Source organism: Danio rerio, chromosome 15 (assembly GCF_052040795.2).
Source record: "Danio rerio strain M-AB ecotype USA chromosome 15, GRCz13ab, whole genome shotgun sequence".
NCBI lineage: Eukaryota > Metazoa > Chordata > Actinopteri > Cypriniformes > Danionidae > Danio > Danio rerio.
In genome coordinates, this window is record NC_141035.1 from 9,239,917 (window position 1) to 9,264,498 (window position 24,582).

At 36.4% G+C, this 24,582-nt stretch overlaps 1 protein-coding gene across 2 annotated transcripts; it reads right to left on the reverse strand.

Annotated features, from left to right (window-relative positions):
• Positions 1-4,053: 4,053 nt before the first annotated feature.
• Positions 4,054-23,818, reverse strand: bach1a (BACH transcriptional regulator 1a). Of its 2 annotated transcripts, none has more exons than NM_001040313.3 (5): positions 23,679-23,818; positions 22,027-22,281; positions 17,461-18,690; positions 14,853-15,059; positions 4,054-8,644 (listed from the first exon to the last, which is right to left on the reverse strand). In NM_001040313.3, exons 2-5 carry the CDS (start codon positions 22,264-22,266, stop codon positions 8,291-8,293), a joined length of 2,031 nt encoding a protein of 676 aa, NP_001035403.3. In that variant the 5' UTR covers positions 22,267-22,281; positions 23,679-23,818; the 3' UTR covers positions 4,054-8,290. The 2 variants fall into 2 exon arrangements, with proteins under 2 accessions (NP_001035403.3, XP_087139413.1); XM_087283287.1 differs by having other exon boundaries at positions 5,656-8,671.
• Between the last annotated feature and the right edge of the window lie 764 nt (positions 23,819-24,582).

Sequence of the window (24,582 nt, forward strand, 5' to 3'; positions counted from 1 at the left end):
AAAGGCTAATTATAGTTTAAACAGGATAAATAAATAAATAAATAAACGACTTTATTAATTTCTATTCATTTGAAGATACACACATAAAAACTGTATCAACTGAAAAATAAATCTTTGCAATCTTATGTAAAATAACATTTCTGTACAGTTTAAACATCACTAAATACCATTGAAAAGTTACATCATAATACATCGTTAAATTAATATGTTGTTGCTTTATCCAATTTTATTTAATTATATTTATTGCTAGTATTTTGACACTTCTGTTAATTGGTAATGTTTAAAGATTACAGTAATTAATTTATTTATTTTAGATACGATTGCAAACATTTATTGTTCATGTCATACTGAGCCTTTAAATGCCATTTATAAGGAATCTAAAAAGCATAAAAGTCCTCACTTTAGATTAGGTCACAAAACTGCATGAAGTTGAGCTAATAAAGCATTTATTAACATGCATAGTAAACATTACTATATGCCTGAATAATCAAATATATAAATGTTGATTTGAATCGATTTATTAATCGTTTACTAACTCATTCTGAGGTGCGTTTCCCAAAACCATCGTTAGCCAACTAAGGTCGCAAGTTCCGTCGTTGAAAGCATAGTTTGTTGATTTGCCGTTTCCCAAATCCATCGCTCAAACGAACATTCGCAAACTGCATCCTAAACTTGAGCACTCGCAACTACAGCTTTTAAACACAGCCTCAAGCGAAAGCTATAGGTGACCTATTATTTAAAAGCGGAATTTATAGTACGTCTCCAAAGGTTTTGAAAACAAAAAGCATACGTTAATTCTTTTAATTTATAGTGGGTTATTTATTAAGAATCTGTACTGTATATGACACGGGCCAGCAAGTTATAACTTTCTGCAGTGGTATACAAGTGTCAAATTATTATTATTATTATTATTATTATTATTATTATTATTATTATTATTATTATTATCATTATCATTATCATCAACATCATCATAATCATTAATATTATTTTTAAATTATATATTTTTTTCATTTGTAATACATAATAATAAAATAATAATAATTATCATCATCATCATCATCCTCATGATCATCATTAGTATTATTAATACTATTATTAAATTACAATTTTTTCGTTTCCTAATACATAACAAATATAAAATTAAATTTTATAATAAATCGCCTCAGTATTTATTTTTTCATTTTGATTTATATATGATATTAGAATACGTGTTAGCTTTTGTAAGTGATTTGTTTTAGAATGAGTTATGTCATTCTCAATAATATTTGTAAAGTAAACATATACGTGCCATTTACATATATTTCAGTTAATATAGAAAACGAGTGCATGTTTTAACCAAAACTAATATTGGATTTTATTTAAAATGTGTGTTTGTGTAAAACAATATAATTTGCACAAAGATATGATAGGGTTTTTCTGTAAAGAAGTAGTTCCTCCGCCACGTTTAGAGCGTCATTATGGGCGTTTTATGTTATAACTAACATGGTTCAAGCGATGGATCTGCGAGAAACTATGCGTCTTGGGAAACATTCATCACTACATAGTTCTTTTCCCAAACGATGCATCATACCATGATAGTTCAGCCGTGAGTTACGTCGTTGTTTGGGAAACGCACCCCTGAATGATTCTAAAAGCCACCAACTACTCTTAAATACAAATGGTTTGTAAATAATGCAATATTTAATTTAATAATGAACAATTAATAAGTAATGAAAGTGGAAAATACAATTAAGCACATTATAAATGTGCTTATGAGTCAAGAATAGAGCATTTATTGCATTTGTATTTATAAATTGCTTACTAACATCTATTAATGCAGTGGAAAATTTAAGCATGAGCAATACGGGCAATCGCCCAGGGCAGCGAGGGCGGCACGAGGAGACGGTCATCGTGAGTAAAAAAAAAACGAGCCCCAGTAAAAGCTTTGAGATACCATTTACTTTATGCAAGCATATTAATTTAGAGAGGAAATCCCAGAATAAAGATGTTATTGGTCATTCGCATTTATGTCTTTTGCACTCGCAAGCATGTTACTCTCTATGTGCAACCGAAACAACGCTGTTGAAATCAAACTGACGCATGCACGCAGAAAACGATTCCCGCTTGCCTTACCCGCTGCTCGGCTCCTGGTGTGAATCACGGTTATTGACCTTCTCGGCAATGAAACACTAATATTAATAGCAATTAATATTAATATTGATGCAAACAATTATTTAAGTGATCACTCTAGTTGAGTCTTTCTTTACATTGTTCTCCAGTTACATTTACGATTGATTTCTATTATTTATTTAGAATATCAATTGTATATTGATAACAGATGCGTAGCAATTGGAGAGGACGGGGGGCATCCGTTTGGGGTGGTTCGCCCAGGGTGCCATTTAAACTAGAATCACCACTGTATTAATGTAGACTTAATAATTCACAAATAACGAATTAACTTCATGCTAATGCTTAATAAACCATTCATAGTGTAAAAAAGTGTTACCAAAAAACGTTTTACAACATTCTTGGAGTGTATATTCTAAGAACAATCATGTTATATAAAATAAAATTGCTTCATTTACTCTCCCGCTTGTGGTTTCAATCATTTAAAAGTTTCTTTTGATGAACATAAAAGAAGATATTTTGAAGAATGCTGGTTGCTGGGACCCATCAACTTCAATTAGGAAAAATACAATGGAAGTCAATGGAAGCAACTAGTAGTTGCAACCCGGGCTCATTGTGGAAATGTAGTCCAGCGGACGTTTCTGGAGACCGCGGAATACGTCCCGGCGGGTACGTACGGCTGCAGTTTTTGTTTTTGCGAATCCGCGAGAGGCCGCTGTTGTGTGCTTTTTCTCATCTCGAACGTCTCTTGCGAGTGCGGTTCGCGCCCGCGCTGTTCTCGCGTCAACCCGCCAGAGGCCGCTGTCCGACTGACCGGATGATTGACTGCGCGACCGGCCAGTCGGCTGACCGCCGTCCTCTTTCCCTCAACCCAACCAATTTTACCGATCGACCCGCCCGCCCGCTCGCTTCCCTGAACCCGAGCAACGGTTTACAAAAGGCGTCCAAAAAAATAAAAGCCCTGATTTTTTTTTGTTTTTTTTATTCCACCACGTTTTCGGATTTCGTTCTCAGCCTGTCACGAAACTCGCTCACTTAATTTTTGGGATTCTGTTTTTGTCTTCCCTGATTGCTGGAACTGCTCTCCCCCGGACTCGAAACCGATCGCCGTGGTCGACTCCTCCTCTCCGCGTCTCTCGAGCCTGCCGACGTTACACGGTGAGCTGAGTGGACAAACGGATTGCAGCAAAAAAATAAATGCAGCAGTACGTACCTCCCGGGACGTATTCCGCTGTCTCCAGAAACGTCCGCGGGACTACGTTTTCAGAATGAGCTTGGGTTGAGTATTTTTCAAGATATATTCTTCATAAGAAAGAAACACACGCAGATTTTTTAACAAGTGAAAGATGAGTAAATGATGACAGTATTTCTTAAATATCCACATTGTTAGCTGAAATTTGCTTTTTATATAATTTCATTGACTTTGACATGAAATAAACAAACAAATTATCTTATGTCTATCAGGCTAAGCTGGCTATTTTATCCATCACCACAAAACAAAAAAAGGGATTTAACAATTAACAGTCATTTATCTGGCTGAATGGCTTCTGTCAAAACTAAACAACACTCCATTCGAGAAAGTACACATTTTAGATTAGTTTTGTGAACTTAACATACTAAAATATAAGCTTTTTATTGTAAACACTGGTCCACAGTTGCACTTTCCATGAACTAAACATTTAAAACAGAGCTCGGGGAAAGACAGCAATCATGTGGCAGCCTTAGAGAGGGTTGTGAAATCCCTGTGTTTATGAAACCCTACCATGACCTTCGTATCTCACTCAATTATATGCATCAGCTCTTCAACAGCGACCCCAGAGAAAAGCACTTTTAAAGCCGAGATATTCTTTGCCTTACACTGAAAATGTTGTGTGCTTGAATAATTGAAAAGCTTGATTTATTTGATCAGTCTCTCAACACATTACTATTGGCAATCACAACAAGTGGGGGGATATACATTATTGACATTTTATTTGCTACCATTTTACAAAATCTGAAACAAATAGTGAATTATACAGTGCATTCTAGGTGTACATGACAGTATTTTGGTTACAGGGTTAAAACAACAAAAGGCACAAGTAACGATACTAAAACAGCAAAATATTACATTGAAATGAATATTAGTATTTATCAAAGCATTGAAGTCAACATGAAACAGCATTCATTTTACTTTCATAATGTTAACAATCATGTAGGATATTTGGTGAGGAAAAAAGGAAAGCAGGAATTTATTCTCAGTACAAAAATAAAAACATTTTTAGCACAAGAAGGATGAAAACAAAGACTAAATTTCTACCGATAAGGTGATTTCAAAGATTATTATTATTATTATTTATTAAAAAATCATGCACAGTAAGACTAGAAATGGAAAATGAAAGTAAATAGGATCAACTTTGAGTACACCTTGACTTTGAAACTGACCTTTTCTAAACTTAATTCACTGTAACAAGCAAAAAGTGAACGGCATCCATGTACTTTAATACATTTTTCACAAACCCTACATACTTGTGAAATAAAATATACATGGCAGTTATTTAAATGTTGTTCTAACTATGACAGTCAGAATTATTAGCCCCCCTTTTATTTATTTATTTATTTATTTATTTTTTATATATTTCTCAAATGATGATTAACAGAGCAAGGACATTTTCACAGTGTGTTTTTCGACTAGAATAAAAGCAGTTTTTAATTTTTAATTAACCATTTTAATGTCAAAATTATTAGCCCCTTTAATCTATATTTTTTTCTCAATAGTCTACAGAACAAACCATCGTTATACAATAACTTGCCTAATTACCCTAACCTGCCTAGTTAACCTTATTAACCTAGTTAAGCTTTTAAATGTCACTTTAAGCTGTACAGAAATGTCTTGAAAAAAATCTAGTCAAAATTTTTTTTACTGTCATCATGGCAAAGATAAAATAAATCTGTTATTAGAAATGAATTATTAAAACTATTATGTTTAGTAATGTGTTCAAAAATCTCTCAGTTAAACAGAAACTGGGGGGAAAATAAACAGGGGTGCTAATAATTCTGACTTCAACTGTATATGCATATATGAATACTTGAAAACAAACAGTGATGCATATTCAATACACAATTCTCATGCCGGCAATGCCAAAGAAGTACTAGGCTACACTGGAATGTAATTATACTGTATGCCCTACATAATGAAATCATAACTCATAAACATTAATAAGAGAATCACAAAGATTGTCCACGGTGGCAGTGTAAGTAAAATTAATGCTAGGATTGGAAATTCATCCACGGGTCATTCCTTTTATGCGAAGCATTTTCATGTCTCCATTTTGCAAACACATATTTGGGTAAAAAAAAAAGGTTGGCCTTTTTAGTGTGAGTTGACAATGTAACAATTAATAAAATAAAACTTAAAATCCCAAAAGTTCAATTCTTTATTTAATTTATCTATTGTTTTGATCGCGAGTCTTTTTACAGATATTTCATATTTTCACCACCCCATTCCACTGTTGGATTCAGATTACACAATATTTTATAGGTTAAACTTGTTGTTAATGTTTTGAAAAAAAAAAACAAAAAAAAACAACTTTTTATCCAACCAAACAAAGTGTGAAATGTATGAAAATTTCGACAGAGACGATTGCTTGAGAGCATCGGAGGCCGATGTCGAGTGACTGCCTGCCCGACTGACTGAATGATTGACTAGGCGACCGGCCAATCGGCCGACACACCCTCCTCCTCCCCTATACCCAACCGGTTTTACCGATTGACCCGCCCGCCCGCTCGTTTCCCTAAACCCAAGCAACGATTTACAAAAGCCGTCCAGTAAAAGAAAAGCCCTCGTCTGATTTTGACTGTTTTCAGATTTCACCACATTCTCACCCTGTTATGAACTCGTTCACTTTGTTGTTTGGATTCTGTTATGGTCTAACTTGATTTCTGGAGCCGCTCTTCCCCAGACTCGAACCCGGTCGTCGCAGTCACCTCTGCTCCGGGTCTCCACTCCGCCAACGTACACGACGAGCTAATTGGACAAATTGGTTGCGGCGGGAATGCCCTCCACACAGAGGTGAGTTGTCAGCTGGCGAGCGCGAAGAGGAGTTGCGTCACACCGCCCCGTAGCGTTCTCTTAAAACAAATTAAACGCAGCCATGCATACCTCCGGCCACGTAAATCGTGCTCTCCAGAAACGTCTGCGGGACTACGTTTTCAGAATGAGCTTGGGTTGAAAAAAAATTCCAGTAAGTTAGATATTACTTAACAATCATTCAAACATCTTTATCGAAGCCTCTCCACTTAACCGTCAGTCTTGTACATCCAGCATATTTGTAGTTTTTTTAACAATGTTGTAAAACTAATTGTTGTAGTGAACTGAATTCAATGCATTGTGGGTGAAATTAGCAGTTATTATACGCATCTGCACTTTGAATTAGAACACCCATCAGGTGATTGGGGACATATTTTTCTTTTTTTGAATACTGTTTAGGAAGGACAGTGCGCAAATTGGGACAGAGCAGTTATTTGTTGATTTATTTTGCATAGAAAATATTCCTAATTAAATAATACAGTTGCACCACTGCTACTGTTTTTGAGGATGTTTTTGATTCCTGATCTGGACTCTGGGTTTCATGACCCTGGCTATTTACATGGTTGTTGAAAGTACTTAAAAGTACTTGAATATCAGACACATGGACTACTTATTGCTTAAAATCAAACATACAGTAGATCCTTGAAAGTGCTTGAAATAAAATTGTAATAAAATCTGTAAATGGTTTTATTTCAACAATTGTACTTAATTGTCAAAATCAGAATGAAAAAAAGTGAGAAAATCTTCAATAAAAATCTTACAAATAAATCTTGTACAATAACACTGACAAATAATGCACATTTGATTCATATTTCAGAAACCGCATTTGAATTTTACAATTCCTGAATTTAAACAATTTTATAAAAGTTCTTTGAATACGACTTAAAAATGACTTTTTAGTGTAAATATTAAGTGCAAGTGAAATGTTAAGTACAGTAAGGACTTTCATTTTGCTACATATGTGAGGGTATGAATTACAAAGGTGCTTGATTTAAAATGAATGGTGCTTTGAAAAGATCCCTGAATCTGCTGCTCATGAAAGTATGGGAACCCTGTTTCTATTAATGGTCAAAAAACTCTCAGATTTAAAATATCGTAATTTTTGCACTGAAGAGGAGCAAAGGTTATGAACGACAAGAGGGTAATTAATAACAGAAATTAAACTTTAGGAAAAGCCAAAGAAAGTTGAAAATGTCCAACATAAAAGGAATGACCCATTATACGATTGGGTATACTGGAATTTGATACTGGAATTCGATGTCAATTGATGCTGAAATTTTACTGAAAACGTCCATTTACTGCGAACATTTGAGCGATGTTGAGCACATTCTTAAACAGCGCTGATTTGCCATTGTGTTCATTTGTGTGTAAAGTTGAATAAACACGACGTTTATTTAGTAAGCACACTTTATTTTGTTCATTCCCACCTCACACACACGAGACATCTTCAACCGAACTTTTCCCCTCATCAACCCCGCCCCTGCGCGCTCTCTCATTTGTAACCCGGATAACCTTCTTATAGGTCAACAAAGTAGAGAGATAACAACATGTTAACAACGTGTTCAAGTAAACAGATATGACTGTGGCCGTGAAGGCCATCAGCTCACCGAACTCACCGCTGTTTAAGTGTAACCACAGATACAGGGACACTGGAGTGTTTCAAAGTCACGTCGATCAGCTGGTTTGTCTCTAAGCTGACAAACGAGTGATCCGCAGACAAATGACCTTCACAACCAATCACAGTCATTTCTGTTGAGCATGTGAACACAATGGCAAATCAGCGATGTTTAAGAATGTACTTAACAGAGCTCAAATGTTAGCAAGAAATGGACGTTTTTAAAATTTCAGTATCGATTGGTATCGAATCCCAGTATCATGACAACCCTAATATACGACGTAACAGCAAACAAGGAGCAAAAGGCTTAGTCGCATTTCCATACAAACTCCTAGTAGTAGTGCAAAACTGAGTCACATCCATACTTTAGAAACATTACGAAAGTGCACCTATTAAGAAAGTCATGCTCATAAAAGTGTAACTGGTGGCAGCAGAAAAGTAAGCTCATGAGTAACGACCAATCCCTGACCAATCTCAGGCTGCTTTGCTCTGTTTGTACGTCATAGAGCAGGATCTGTAACAGTGCTCTGATCGTGCTCTTCCAGGAAGGCAGAGGGAGACCTGAGTGCTACGGTGTCTCCTTCAGGACATGTTTCTGCCAGAAAGGCGTCCAGGGAGGCGTTTGCTTGGGCGTCCCGCTCTGGGCCAGCCAGGCTCGGGGAGGCCATGGGGGTGAGGAGGATGGATGTAGGACAGTCGGAGGAGACGTACCTGACCAGTGCTTGCAGTTGCTCGGACTGCGGTGAAGAGTCAAGGCTGAGACTCTGACACAGACCTGACAGCTTCTGACGCAAGTCCTCCATGCTGAGCTTCAGCTGGTTGTGGTCTTGAAGCAGTTTCTCCCTTTCGCATTTCTGTGGAGATACCAACACACCAATGATCTACTTTTATATAGTATTTCTGTTTAAGAATTAGCATTCCTTAATGGTGTTACCAAATATATTGATATTTCGATACTGGAATACAATACGTTCTAGCTTTCGGTGAGTATTGATACTGGCTTGTGACCGATGTTGAGATTGAAGTAAAAATTCTGCTGCAAACTTTAAATATTAGCTCATCTTAATTGGCTTTTCCTTCAGTTGAAAGTCTAATGCTGTGTTCACACCAGACATGGAACGCGCGGATAAATCACGCTATTCACGCGTAAATAGCCGCGAGAACATTTGAGGTTACTCGTTTCATTCGCGCGTCAAATCCGCTTCATTCGCGTGTCGAAGTCACTTTAGAACAGACGCGGATTCGCGTGATGGGCAGGGCTTCTGTCTTCCCCGTGACTCTAGCTTCATAGCTATAGGGCTAACATGGATTTTATTAAGAAAATAACAGTGTTAATGTGTTTATAAAGACTGAAAAACAGCGTCGATACGTTTAGGACCGTGTCTGAGTCCACTACATGCTTTCAGAGGTGCATCCAGCTCTGTGAGCTCATAAACTCCTCCAGAAACTGAACCTGGATGACGAAGACTTTCAGCGGTGCTTCTGACAGAGCCAAGCCCAGTTTGATGACTTGTTGTCGGTGTCGCCTGGAGGATTTCCCCCGGGATGCCATCAACAGGTTCTACGTCACAATCACGCCCCTACAAGAGCAAGCTTCTGATTGGTTAACGCGGCGCGAATGTCTGCTGAAGTTCAGATTTTCGAACTCGAAAGATTCACGTGAAACGCGAATTAAGCGCGGCAAACGCGCAAAACTCTCAATTCGCAATTCACATAATTCGCGTCGCGCAATAAAGCAGGATGTCTATTCGCGCGTTTGCATTGATTTAACATGTAAATCACTCGCGATTGACGCGGGTTCCACGTCTGGTGTGAACGCAGCATTAGGGTGCTTTCACACCTGTAAATCGATTCAGTTGTTCCGAAACAGGGATTAAAATTATTACATTGTTGCTCTTTACTCTTGGTGCAGTTCTCTTTCACACTGCAAAGAGTTTCACGATTTATTTGGCAGAATCCCGCTCAGCTGTCAGGGGGGGGTGGTGGTTTGGTGGTTTTTGACGGAGTGCACGTGACATGTCTGAAGAGCAAGGGGGATGCGGTGGGGAGGGGTGAGAAGGGTGCACAACATATTTGAAGACCGGAAAGGAGACACTCGATTACCAGGAGATTATCACATATGCCAAACGAACCGTGCTAACTGGATAAACGAGACAAAAGTCTAGGTGTGAAAGCACCCTGAACATTGGCATACAGACAAAGTAACTTTCGTTTTTGAAGAGAGCGACTTTAGTGTTAAAGCAATGGACACACACAATTGGCTGGAAAAATACACACACGCACTAGAACCACTCTTGTAGGCCTATTCAATATTAATTTATTTAAAAATTCAGTGTGAAATAATGCACAAGCAATATAGGTTGTTTACAATCACATGGTTCTGGTGATGTGCAAAATTCAGATGGAGGGCAGGAAGTAAAAAACTGAAAGGGAAATTCTGTATTTTTTGCGATTTATACCTTATTTCAACATAGATATAAATAGAAAATAACCATATGTTGGGTATAATCCTTACATTATGAAGTTTTCTACTGAACTAAAATATATCTGCCAGTCATCAAGGCGGTAGACACTGTATAAGCAATTACATTACATGAAAAAATACTCAAATACTATAGTGTTTGGAAGCAAACTATAGATAATTACTTCAATTAAACTGTCGTAGTAATTATATGTTAATGATTTAATGATGTTATGTGAAAGTATGATTGCTGTTGTTTTGAGATTGCAAGCAGAGCAGCCTACAGACTCATTGCGAGTGTTGAAGCTGGCTTCTGCTATCTTCAGTAAACTTTCTTTTTAATTGGATCTCTGACTCTGGTTCTTTCTCATCGGACAGACTGGTCATTTTTGGGCTAAAACTGTATAATTCTCCTACAATGTAAAGTCGTTTGAAGCAACAATTTGGAAGTTGATCCCAAAAGACCACTAAATGGAGACAAATCTGTCAAAAACAAAAAAGTGTAATTTTCTTTTCAACAAAAGCTAGAATAAATGAATATCTTGGATGACAAAGCGGAGAGTAAACTATTAGGAAATTGAACAATATAAGAAAGTGAACAATATTAGAAATTGCACTTTTTTTATAAAACTGTTAACATGACAATAATGAAATGTGTGCCTAGGTTTAACTGTTAAAAAAATAATGGTAAATAATGAGGATGCTCATTTAGGTTTATTTTACCAACCGAAAACAGCTCGTTAACCGAATATTAACCGTTATCAGATTATTATTAAAATATTACTTAATTTTAGAAAAGAATTGACGTGTCCATTTTTTGTGACACATTAGATACTGCATTTTAATATACTGATTTTATTAACATGCGAACAGCAGCATACAGAATTTTCAACTGCATAGAAAAAATAATTAACTACATAAAAATAATAAAATAAATATGCCAGCCCTAGATATTTTTCGCTTAAAAGAAAAATTTAGATTACAAAACGAAAACACTCACTGAAAACTCACTTTCATTTGATTGAAAAATGAAAAAGATGTGACTGACCTGACGTAACGCGACTTTTATGCTAAGGGTTGAGTTTTATTTCAATTGCGAGCACACAATGCACATCGGCATAATGTGATGCACGCAGGGTGCATAAGCAGAGCGCAAAAAACACTTGTGTAAACTATTCAAAAAATGCCCTTCTCAACGCAAAAATCCCTTTCGGCAAAAAGCATAGAATCACCATGAGGCGACACTCTAGTGAGATTTGGGAAACAGCCACTAGATGGCACAGCGCCCATTTTTGAATGAAAATTCCAATAGAACAACAGCATATTATAAGTCTGTAAAATAAACTATTAAAAGTGCTGATGATAGTAATAGTAAGTGTTGTATTGTCGTCTTTTAGGTTGTATCTCAGCTTTAATGCGCTTTTTAAATAAATAAACAAAAAACAAAGCAGCTGCTTGCCATCGCAGCAGCAATAAGATCCAATAGATGGCCAATTGCTTTGAATCCAAAATGGTAGAATCCGGGGCTATTGCTGTTGCAATGGAACGTTCTATTGAGTGTGGCGTCTTGGTCATTCTAAGCCCTTTGCTTTCGGTGATCAGCCCTTTATGCAAAATTTAAAAATATATTAATAATTTTTAAAAATTGTTTAACTGATAACATTAATTGGTTACAAACGCACCCTTTGGTAAATCAGTTATTTTAAACATTCCTCTTACGTTAAGTATTAGCTTATTACAGAAACTTTTAACAATTGTCATTAAATCAAGTAACTACAAACTGACAATTAATAAACCAAAAAAGTGACAAAACAGAAAAAACATTAATAATACAAAGTTATAATATTATTATAGGGGTGTCAAAATTAATTGTTTCTTCGGTGCACCGCGATGAAGACGCGGACAATTCGGTATCAGTTCAGTAATAATCATAACCGGTTATTATGTACTGACGTCATTTATCTCCTATGCGCTCTGTCGCGAGGGAGGTGAGCGCGATTATTTACAACACTCAGCCAACTCAGGGCCGGCCCATGGCATAGGCACCATAGGCAAATGCTAAGGGCGCTGTATATCCAGTGGGGCGCCAGAAATGAGCGCAGTTCAGTTAGTTTTGTTTTCGATATTGCTGACACATTCAGTTATAGACGGCAATAACTCAAAAACCTCTTACCCTAAAAAGATCTAAAGTGGGTTTCCTACAAAAAGACAAAGCTGGTTATGTTCCACAGCTGTCTTTCTTTTTTTCCGCTCGACATTACAAGCACTACTCCTTTTGAGCCCTCGCAATATGTGTTTAGCTGGGAGAGCTCGCGCTGAGAGGAGCTGTCAGTAAGGGGCCGTCGGAAAAGTGCTTCTTTTTTTCATTTTTTTCGTTTTCTGCTCCGCTCAGCGCGAGCTCTCCCTGTTGCGAGGGCTTAAGGGTTTGTGTGCGCGCGTGTGTGTGTGTGTTTGTTTATTTGTTTGGTGCTGTCTATGTTTGTGTATGTGTTTGAATGAGAGACAGTGTGGTGCTGTGTGTCTGTGTATTTATACAGACAGCTTGTTATAGCCTCCCCCCTAAAATTTAACACTGTATATAGAAAGCATCGTCAATGCACCGTGATGCACCAAGATATCGAATTGAAACGAAGGCATGATAATCGTAACCGAACCAAACCGTGAGACTAGTATAGGTTCACACCTCTATATTATTATTATTATTATTTAGTAAAAACTAAAAGCATAATCTAAAATATATTTTTGTAATCTTTTTAAAACATCAACTAAATTAATAATAAATGTCTTTTAATAAATTTTTAAATCTAAAGTAACAAAAGATAGCAAACATTAGATTAAAATACTGTGAGTATGCAAGATCTACATTAATAACACACATTTTAATATGAATAGCAAGCAATTCTGTCACAATAGCATGGTTACAGTTAGTGTTATTAGTTATGCCTAGTTCACACTAGAGGATTTTAAGCCTGATTTGAAAGTTAACGAGCTCGCCGACAGATCGGGCTGTGATCGGGAAGAAATCTGCGGGTGCTCGGCGCTCCCCGCTCTTTATGTGTGAACTACTGAACAACGCATCAACAAGGCTCGCTGACGCGTCGCCGACACCTCGCAGACGGAAATCCAACATTCAGCATGCTGAATATTCCAGAGCAGTCGGCCGACTCAACCCCACGTGTGGTCAGATGTAGTAACGAGCTGCAGCCAATGAGAGAGCATATCAGCATGAGCTGAATGCCTGTGTGTTCAGGAGCTCAGCAGAAACATCTGTGATTGGTCAGAATGGGCATCAACGCACTCGCTTCATTCTGCGTTAGCACAGACATGAGAGTAGGCTATATTAACAGTGGAACTAGAATTCTGTAACTATTAGAATTACCATACTGCTCATTCTGACCGTTCTCATATAAAACGCCATACTGTCACAACATATTTACATTCAAAGCTATTATTGAGATATTAAAATTAAGCTTTGAATGTTTGGCATCATATTTAATGACACTATTACCCTAAAAATATAATATTTTTTGGTAATACAGCCTATAAATATGTAGTTAAGATACTAAAACACTTAAAGGTCTTGGCTTTCATTTTCACTTTCAAACAGGAGCTATTTAACAGCACAGAATATGCTGTTTTGAAAGATATCTGAAGTAAATTGATGTTTTTGCCATCAGAAAGTTTTGTTTATGTTAACAGGAAGTTGCCAGGCAAGAAAATGCACACATATTTAAAGTCACAGCAAAAAGTATCAGACATGCATGCAGTCATTTTGACCAATATGGTAATTTAAGGCAGAAATGCTCAGTTCTTTACTGTTTTGTAATAATAAAAAATAACAATGTCAGAAAGAAATACACTGATAGTTAGAAAATGGCAGGGTGTTGTAAATATGTTAGTTTTATTTCAAAGAGTTATAAAATTACAAAAATTAAAAACTCTCTGTATATCTATCCACTGGAACCTTGCAGATGAGTGGATAATCCGCTGATAAATCAGCTGATTTGACGATGTCTTTAAATGCTTTCTCCAAAGCTTGAAATGCTGTCAGTGATGTCATCAGCACACAAGCAGCCAATAGTGTTCAGCTTTTTCTGACGACTCCTCCCTCAAAATTTCATTGGCTGTGGTTTGGTAGCTTGAATGAGCTGATGGGGAATGAGTTTTTGTCAGATCATGTAGTGTGTGACCCCCCTCTTGTGGATCGTTCACGGAGTGTTGCGTAGTGTGAACACCACAGAGATTAAAAGACACAAAGTCAAGTCATGTAGTGTGAACAGCACAGCGATCTGCTGATGTTTAAAATCCTGTAGTGTGAACTAGGCTTTACTTATCCATGATAAATGCTTGTGATTGGTGGACTTAAAAGGCTGGATTCTTCTAACTGGATTGCTGTTGCGCAAAGTTACAGCTTGCTTGAAACTCGTTTAAAATCACTAACACAATGAGCATGCAGCATGTTGTTTAATTTCATTAAACCTTCAAAAAAACGTTTACATTAGAAATCAACCTAATCCCTCTAAGCTTATTCCATCACAAATGAACTAAAACATGGGTAAATGGGGTCCAAACATGAACAGTATGTAAAAACAAACATATACCAGTTTCTTGATGTCTCCTTCCAGACGGTAAATGCAGTCTAACTTCCTCTTGCGACAGCGCTGCGCAGCCACGCGATTCTTACTCCGCCGTCTTACATCTTGAACATACTCCAGCTGTTCTGGGGTCAGCTGCTCGCGTTTCAACATCTGCAGGAACGCTCTCCGGGTCATGCTGGAAATCTGCTCCACAAGGAAAGGCAAATCCACCTGGAAAGAAAACAGAGACGGCAACACTGCATTACTGAGGATTCCAGCGATGTTCAGCCAAGAGTTGGGTTACATTGTTTTTTTTAGAAAAGTGAAACTTTTAATTTGAGAATATTCAGGGAATATTAATTGAGCATGAAATGTACTGTATATTGCAAAAACTTTCTCTAACTTCATTTAGTTTTGCAACTGTGAGTTGGGAGACTGCAATAATGACAAAAAGATATACAGTTAAAGTCAGAATTATTAGCCCCCCCTTTGAATTTTTATTTCCCTTTTGAATTTTTCCTAAATGATGTTTAACTGTGCAAGGAAATTTGTCTGTCTGAAAATATTTTTTCTTCTGGAGAAAGTCTTATTTGTTTTATTTTGGCTAGAATAAAAGCAGTTTTAATTAAAAAAAACATTTTGGGGACAAAATTATTAGCCCCTTTAAGTAATTTTTTTTTCGATGGGATTTTAGTGTCTTGAAAAGTGTCTGGAAAAATATCTAGTCAAAAATTATTTACTGTCATCATGGCAAAGATAAAATAAATCAGTTATTAGAAATGAGTTATTAAAACTATTATGTTCAGAAATGTGTTGAAAAAATCTTCTCTCCGTTAAACAGAATTTGGGGGAAAAAATTTAACAAGGGGGAGAATAATTCAGGGGGGCTAATAATTCTGACTTCAACTGCATAGCTAGATATATTATTTGGAGATTTCTTTAGTAAAGATAATTAAAAATATAAATATTTGTTGGCGACTTATGGAAAACTATTTAACAGCAAATCAACCAGTAGGTGGCAACAAGCATCTGACTTAATAAGTGATTCACTAATGCATTGAGGCTGCATTTACACTGCAGATTGTGTTGGTCAATTCTGATTTTGTGTCTGTATGCGATTTTTTTGCTAACCTGCTTACATTATCTTTTAAAAAGGGACCCATATCCTATTGTCTGCATTTACACTGCACATAACAAAGGCGCAATGACCAGAAAAAAAAAAAGAGCAGGCGCATAGTTTTGAAACAAATCTTTACGCTTAAACAAAATGTATTATTTATAGGCTAATGGATGACTGTGCGTACAAGAAGTTTCCCTATGCACGAGAGTGAAAGCGAAAGTAAACAATGAGGAGGCTCATCTGTCATTCTCACGCTGTAGATGCTCTGTTTAACTGTTTTCTCTCTAATGAAGGGTTCAGTTTTTCCACTTACAGAGTCCGCCATGTAAATAGCAAATGCGCTAATGGCGCAACGCAACTGACTCTTAAAGGGAATGAGAGATGAGACTCTGACTGATTTATTCCCAAAACACACCTATAACTCATTAAGAAAATAAGCTCAACCATTTTAGACCATGCGCCATGGCGCAAAGCGAATTTTTCCGTCCTTATATTAGCAAAAGTGGATTCTGACACGCCATTAATGGGTTTGCGCCCAGCGCTTTGCGCATGGATCGTCAAAATATAAATGTGTGATATGCTTATCTAATAAATGAACAGCGCATTACACACTAACTATCCTTCGACTTGGGTCCCTGATTTGTCAGGGGTCACTACAGCGGAATGAACCGCCAATTACTCTGGCATATGAGTTTTAAGCAGGGGATGCCTTTCTAGCAACATGAACAGTGCATTATTGTTGTCGAAAAAAAGACGAGATTAAAAAGTAGTCAAAACAACAAACTAACCAAAATGTCTCTTTGTTAATATCTGCTGCACTTCGCTGTTCATTCATTCAGTCTCATTACTGGCGAAGCAGACCTGTCTAGTTTCTGTTTGTGTCAAAATAATGTCTGTTCATGAAATTAACACTGGACCCCAGATTATAACTAACTGTTAGTGTAGTCACGATACTGGAATTTTGGTTGTTAACGGTACCGGTTTTTAAAAAATATCCTGTTAACATTTGAGCAATGCTGCGTGCATACTTAAAAACCGCAGATAGGCCTTTGTGTTCACGTGCTTTACGGAAATTACTGTGATTGGCCAGGAAGATCATCAGATCACCGAACTTCACCGCCATTAACCAAATGCAAACCCAGATATAAGATTGTTTTATGACACTAGAGCAAAGTCTCGAAGATCAGTCGATTCATCAGCAGATCGGTTATATTTTAAGCTCATAAACAGACAAGCTGATCTTTGACAGCTTTTTAAACACTCTCTGGTGAATGTTACGTGATGCATCATGTATATACAATGTTTTCTAATGCGCATTCATGAGGTATGGATTAGGATGGCGACTTGCATGGAGGGACCGGATGTTCACTTTCAGTGCTATCAGGCTAATGTTAGCATCCCAGATCTCCTACATTGTACCTTTAATACTTTTAAATAATAAATTTATTAGTGTAATGGTTCTTTTCCTCTAACACTTTATCCATCACTGACCTCGAGTGCTCCTATCCTCACCTCCTCCTGTGGTTGTTCGCTGCTGCCACATCGTCCACAATCTCCATCCGAATCACACTCAGAGTTTTCCCTGGAGTTAATGGGGGACAAGCAGGCACTGTCTCTGGTGTCCTCTTTAGACAGAGCATCCCCTCCAGAATCTGGTCTGTTGTTGGAGCTCAGGTCTCTCAGGAAAGGACAATCATCGGGCGCAGCTCCCAGATCCAGATGCTTCAGCCAGTGGAAGTCCGAGCCATTTCCTGCAGATGCCTGGTCGATGGACTCCAGCGGCAGAGGCTCATTCAAAGAGGAACTCAAATCCGGCCAAAAACCTTTCGCAAGATGTTCAGCAACTTCCCTTTCCACTGTGCTTCGTTCATTGCTGCTATCTTTAGGAGTCAGTTCAGAAAACTTCTGTTCGTTGGACTCAAACGCCTCATTGTTGTTGGTGCCAATGCCACTGAGGCCTGGAGAACTGGAAATCCCATCCAAAACCCCAATGGATTCTGTAGAATTCAGAGGACAGAGTTGGCTGCAGTTGGAGGACGGCAGTAGAGATCCTTCTTCTTGGTCAAAGTGGCCTGCCGTTGTGTTGGCTATGCTATCAGTACACGGTTCACAATGGATGTCCATAGCTAATTCCTTCTGGAATTCCTCCTCCATTGCTAAAATGTCCCCGCCACCACAGGCAGCTGCAGCTGAAGGCAGTTTCTCGTTGTCATTGGTGGTTGAAACGGACAGGAATGGACAAACTTGTCCAGGCGCCATTGAAGAGGAAGGCAACTGAGGGCCACAGTTCTGCAAGCAAAACTGGTCTTGACCATCACTCATGTGGTATGAAGATGGTCTTGCGTAGAGCGTGGATAACTCTAACTGCATGTCTTTCTCATTTGAGATGGTAGGACATTCTTTTGGACTTTCTACAGAGGATGATGGAGGTGCAGCTGGCATGACACTTCCTGCATCCCGAGGTATGTGATCTTCTCCAGTTTCAGGGTTTTGATCATTAGGACTGGAGATGGCTTGGGAATTCTCATGAGAAACCTGGCTCTTGCTTTTGCCGTTCCCTTTTTTAGAGGTTCCACCTTTGGCAGAAAACCTGGGGACGAGGAATTCAAAGCAGGCTTCATCAAGGTTTTGAAATCCAAGAACTCGGGCACACCTTTGGATCTCCAGGATGTTTTCTTTTGTGAAGTGAAGTTTCGCAGTGTAGGCGAACTGCAGAAGAGGCTCAAATCCTTCCACCGTGACCTTGAAAGATTAATGATCTAGTTACAATTGCTGCATGAATAAATTACGCACAAATTGCATTACTTGCTGTAACTTAATTTGGCCAAATTAATCCCAATATATGAAGCATAATTGGACAGCACTGCAGTGTAAACAATCTTTAAAGGAATAGTTCACACAATAATTTACACTCTGTCATCATTTACTCGCCCTCTTGTCTCACCAATCCTGTATAAAAGTCTCTTTTGTTGTATAAAAGGAAATGTTAGACTGTTCACACTTTTACCGTACAGTTAAAGGTAATCAGTAAGAATGTGGTTATTGTGGTAAATGTTGGAAAAACATTTTAATATGTGCTTAAAATAATATACAAGTAATACTTTAAGGAAGATTTAAGTTGTTTTAAGGTGTTTTTTTACACATTACTTTTTATTTAATGTAAACCAGCATAACATTTTTGAAGCCTCATGACATTTTACAATATGAACTAACTTTGGCTTATTAAAATGGTCTCATATTTACAGAATGACCTTGAGTTATAATTAACTGCAGGAATCTTCTCTGAAAAAGAATGTATATGTTTTTTCTTTATGTTGATTAGACCACATGACACAGATTGTGCACACAGATAGATTAAATAAATATAATATAAATAATGCAATATATAATCATTTAAATGACAAATATATTCAAATAAAAATGTGTACAATTTTATTATTAATATTTAATAATAATAATAATAATAATAATAATGATAGGCGACGCAGTGGCGTAGTAGGTAGTGCTGTCGCCTCACGGCAAGAAGATCGCTGGGTCGAACACAGGCTAAGTTGGCATTTCTGTGTGGAGTTTGCATGTTCTCCCTGTGTTCGCGTGGGTTTCCTACGGGTGCTCCGGTTTCCCCCACAGTCCAAAGACATGCGGTACAGGTGAATTGGGCAGGCTAAATTGTCCGTAGTGTATAAGTGTGTGTGTGAATGTGTGTGTGGATGTTTTCCAGAGATGGGTTGCGGCTGGAAGGGCATCCGCTGCATAAAAATTTGCTGGATAAGCTGGCGGTTCATTCCGCTGTGGCGACCCCGGATTAATAAAGGGACTAAGCTGAGAAGAAAATAATTAATTAATGAATTTATAATAATAATAATAATAATAATAACAATGTTTCTTCTTAAACAATACCTGCAATTGCAGGAATCTGTATTATTTTTTTCAAACGATATTCAAAGGAATTTTAGAAAAATAAACATCAGAGCTCTCATAACAGAAAACTGTATGTGTGTTTAATTTATAGCATCAAATTCAAAGACAGAAATATTTTTTCCACACACAGTAAAATGTTTCCTGTTTAAATTATTATTATTTTCCTGGGCAAACTATTTTTACCATGATTTACAGAAAACACACGATTATGGTATTCACTAGGGCTGCACAATATATTGTTTCAGCATCGATATCGCAATATGTGCATCCGCAGAAGTCACTTCGCAGTCGCAACAGCCTTTCATGCAGGTGTCGGCACATACTGAGTTTTGCAAGTTGACAAAACTAAAGTTATTATAATATGATGATGATCATATTTCGGATAAGGATCGCTATGAAGCAGAAAGGAGGAATGATGAGTCAGGGAGGTAAGACTAAATAAAGCTCTCTATGAGTCGGGAGAAGATATTTCTATAAAACATAACAGTTTTTTTGTATACAATATAATTCTATAGAAATTCCTGCAAAAGATTTCATAAATTATCTTAGCATATCACTCCAATTGTGTCTTTCCAAATATATTGAAGATTGATTTCTCTTATTTAGTTAGAGTATAAATTGTATAATAACATTAATTATAATAATCAAAATACTTTTATTTATTGAAAATAAATATAAATATATTTTTTTCAATATTTATTTATAATAAACATTATAAATAAGTGGGAGTGAGAGCTTTTGAGGAGCGGCTATGGTCCTGGTCCTCAATGCAAAAGACTGCAAAATACTGGTGCATAATTATGCATAATTATGAATTTTTCTCGTCAAAGTATTACCAGAATATAAATTTTTTTACACAAATTTCATTCTTTAAAATCTTTAAAAAATCTTTACAAAAAAAATTATATATATATGAAGCATCTGGATCTGGGAGCTGCGCCCGATGATTGTCTTTTCCTGAGAGACCTGAGCTCCACCAACAGACCGGATTCTGGAGGGGATGCTCTGTCCAAAAAGGACACCAGAGACAGTGCCTGCTTGTCCCCTTTATCAATATATAAAGATATATATATATATATATATATATATATATATTGCTTGACTTTGTGGACATTCTGAATGTTGACTGGATTTAAAATAAACCTTCATTGAATCCATATTTGTGCTTCTTTTGACTTAATATAATATGCAACTCAAAGCATAAACATTATTACATTAATATTTACGCTAATCCATCTCCTAACCCCACCCCGAAAAAACTGCCCACCTGGGATTTATGTCAGCCCACCCTTCTGTGGTTGGCTAGAACCGGGCGTGACACGCGGATGCCAATGATGTCTACTTTAGTGAACAGAACCTGCATAGACTGTGAATAACAGGTAATAACGTTGTAAATAACATTCAGTTTGTTGCGCAGTTGCACACTGGGGTATGGGGTATGATTTGCGCGTGTGTGTGTGTTTTTCCTTAAAATTACGACAGCCATGACATGAGCACACTCAGCAGTAATATTGAAACATCATTTAAATGATCATATCACTTTTAAAATTGTGATTATAGCAATAATTTGATGTTATTTTTTCTTCCATAGAGAACACAAAGAGTTGTGGATGACAATAACTGTTTACTGGGGCTATATAGTGTTGATTAAATGACAAATGTTCAAGTCTACCATTCCAAGTCTATACAAAATGTAGCATTTTAACCAACAGTAGACCTACGGCCTAATGTTATTAGTGTTGCTTAACATATGGGTGAGAAATAAAAATAATAATAGCCTACTCATATTAACTTTTACATCTACAGAATCGTGAGAAAATCGTGATTTTTATATTAAACAAAAAAATTGGGATTGTCATTTTAGCCAGAATTATGCAGCCCTAAAGTACAAACAATTTGCCGAAAGAAGATGGAATGATATTCGCCTATTTCTTTTTATCGTTAATTTTTTTTTTTACTTAGAATCGCAGATTTTTGTATAAATATCTTTCACATTAGATATATGAACTTAATATTCATTCATACATGAGTAAATGATGACAAAATGTACAGTAAACGCATCAATTAAAACTATAAAAAAAAAACATAACAAAAAAAACAGCATAACAATAGGTTTCTCAAAACCACTAAGCCATCCATCAGCATATCAAACATTACCTCATCCGGCAAGCTGACAGTGGGGTTTGCTTGGCTGTGGTTTGTCAGTCTGGTGTAAAAATAGTGGCTGCAGGAAGCCAGCACAGAAGAGTGTGCTCGAAAGCTCCTGCGCTCCACTTCAACAGTCACATCACACAAGAGCTCTTTCTGTCTGAGCTCCTCCAGCGAGCGCAGAACATGATGGCTGTGAACAGCGGACTGGAAGGTGAAAACAGAGGTCCGGGGGCCATCCACAGACATGACGCAGGGCTTTAGCTATGAAACAACACACACACACACACGTTCATACAGTACATATGCAACTGTGTAACAAAGAGGAAATAAAGAAATTGGTGCATTATGTTACACCCGGATGGTGTGATGCACCAGTCAATACAAGGCATTTATGGGCACACATTGTATGAATATTCATTTACAATTACAGCATGTAGAATATAAAATATGGAAAAATACATACTTGTGAATTTGGAGATTTTGGGCTTACATAAAGTGATTTTTCAGTAGGGAAAACATTCAAAAATACTTTGAATTGCTTTTTTCGTCCAACTTTATCAGTTTTTGTCTGTATACTTCAATTGCAATATATATTTATAAATTCATTTTTCTTTAAATGTCTTTTGCTTTTCATAAATCTCCACTTCAGCAGCTCTAGAGTTTTTTAGTATTTATTTTTATAAGAAAACATTGTGTTTTGTTTCATGCTTGTATTAAAGGTCATTTATTTTACCCCTTTATCAAGATTTTTTACAATTTTTAAATGTATTTGTATTGCCTTATTGGAAATGTAATATTTCCCAGGTAAAAGCCAAGTTCTATTCCAGTCAACCAAGTAAAAAGTACTTCCAGTAAAACTTTCATATAGAAGGAATTTTTCCTTTTAAATTGAGAAGTTCGACACATAAACTTATAGTTTCATTTCTTGTCAGAGAACAGACTAACACCTTTTATTAAGGGAACGAATATCCACTGAGCTCCTTGGGTTAAATGAACTAAACCGGGTGATATTACTTTACCCACTTTATTAAATTATTTTTATGTAAACATAACATTTTACAAAACAACTTGGGTTCCAAAACTGCTTACAATAAGTCTCTCAGCCGGGAAAGCGTGGTGATAAACATTAGTTAATTTGTAATTACCATTTTCCTTATGAAGACCATAGACTACGACGCAATGTCTAGTCTTGACAGAACTTTAATGATAGTACTTTCACGTAAAAAGAGTAGCAATTAGCACAAGTAAACAGACTCACTGAGCATGACTCTGCAAAAAAAAAAAAAAAAGTAACGTTAACGCTAAAAACGACGACTAGATAAAAACTGACCATTCTGTATATTTGTCAATCATATAGTTCCCAAACAGAAACGCAATAATAGTTAGCGTTGAATCGATTTGTCAACAAAAGCCAATATAAGTGCAGCTCTGCAAACATTTGTTTTGCTTGCATGGATAACATTGCTTAACTCCAGTAACGTTACATGGAGATTCCCATTTTGCTAACCTGTCACAGTGGTTGGCATGTAAAAAATAAATAAATAAGGAACTAACTTAGCTAGCTGTTTATAGAGAGTGATGTACAGTTTAATCTACGTTAATCATAATCTTGTTTACATGTAGAGTTCGTAAGTTTTAGAGAAGAATATAAAACGCACCTGACATATCACTGGACATCAGAAGCCGTCAAAATTCCAGCTTTGTCCATCGCTTTTGCAGTCTAAAAGTTAAATCGGATTAAAGTTTGACAGAGAAAGGGCTCCATAATGTCTACACGCCTGTCATGTGACTGTGCAGTGCTGCAGCGAGAGTGCGCGTCATAGCACGCACAGCACGTACTGCGTTTGCGTCTGAAAGAGCCACGCCCACTGCGAGCTCAGAGAACTTTTTTTTAAATATGAAAAAATAGATAAATAATAATGAAAAACATGACGAAATAATAAACATGCACCATAATATTTTTATTACATTTGCCAAATTTCAAGTATGGTGTTGGGAATTAATTATAAAACAAATATTATGTATGTATTTAAAAAGACTTTTCTTTATATAAATATATAATGAATGAAAAAATAAAAATAAAAACATGAAAGTAAATAAAAATGAACATTATTATTCTTATTTAATCATCAATTACTATCAATTAAAACGCTGTCAATTAATTATTAAAACTTGTATATTATATATTTGTTTTCTATATATAAATTTAGAAAATTCATACATGTTTTATTTGTTGTTGTTATTATTATTACTACTAAATATTATTTTTATTATTTTATGCATTTAATATTATTTTGTCAAATGTATAAATGAATATGTTTAGGTTTATGATAAACAGTTTATAAAAATAGTTTTTAGTATTTTATTGTTATTGTTATTATTTTATTTTTAAAGTCATTATTATTATTAGTAGTAGTAGTAGTAGTAGTAGTAGTAGTAGTAGTAGTAGTTGTTGTTGTTGTTGTTGTTGTAATAATACAAAAATATAACGTTAACTATAAATAAATATTAGGTTATGTGAGAATCTTTTCTTGTTGTAATAATAATAATAATAATAATAAT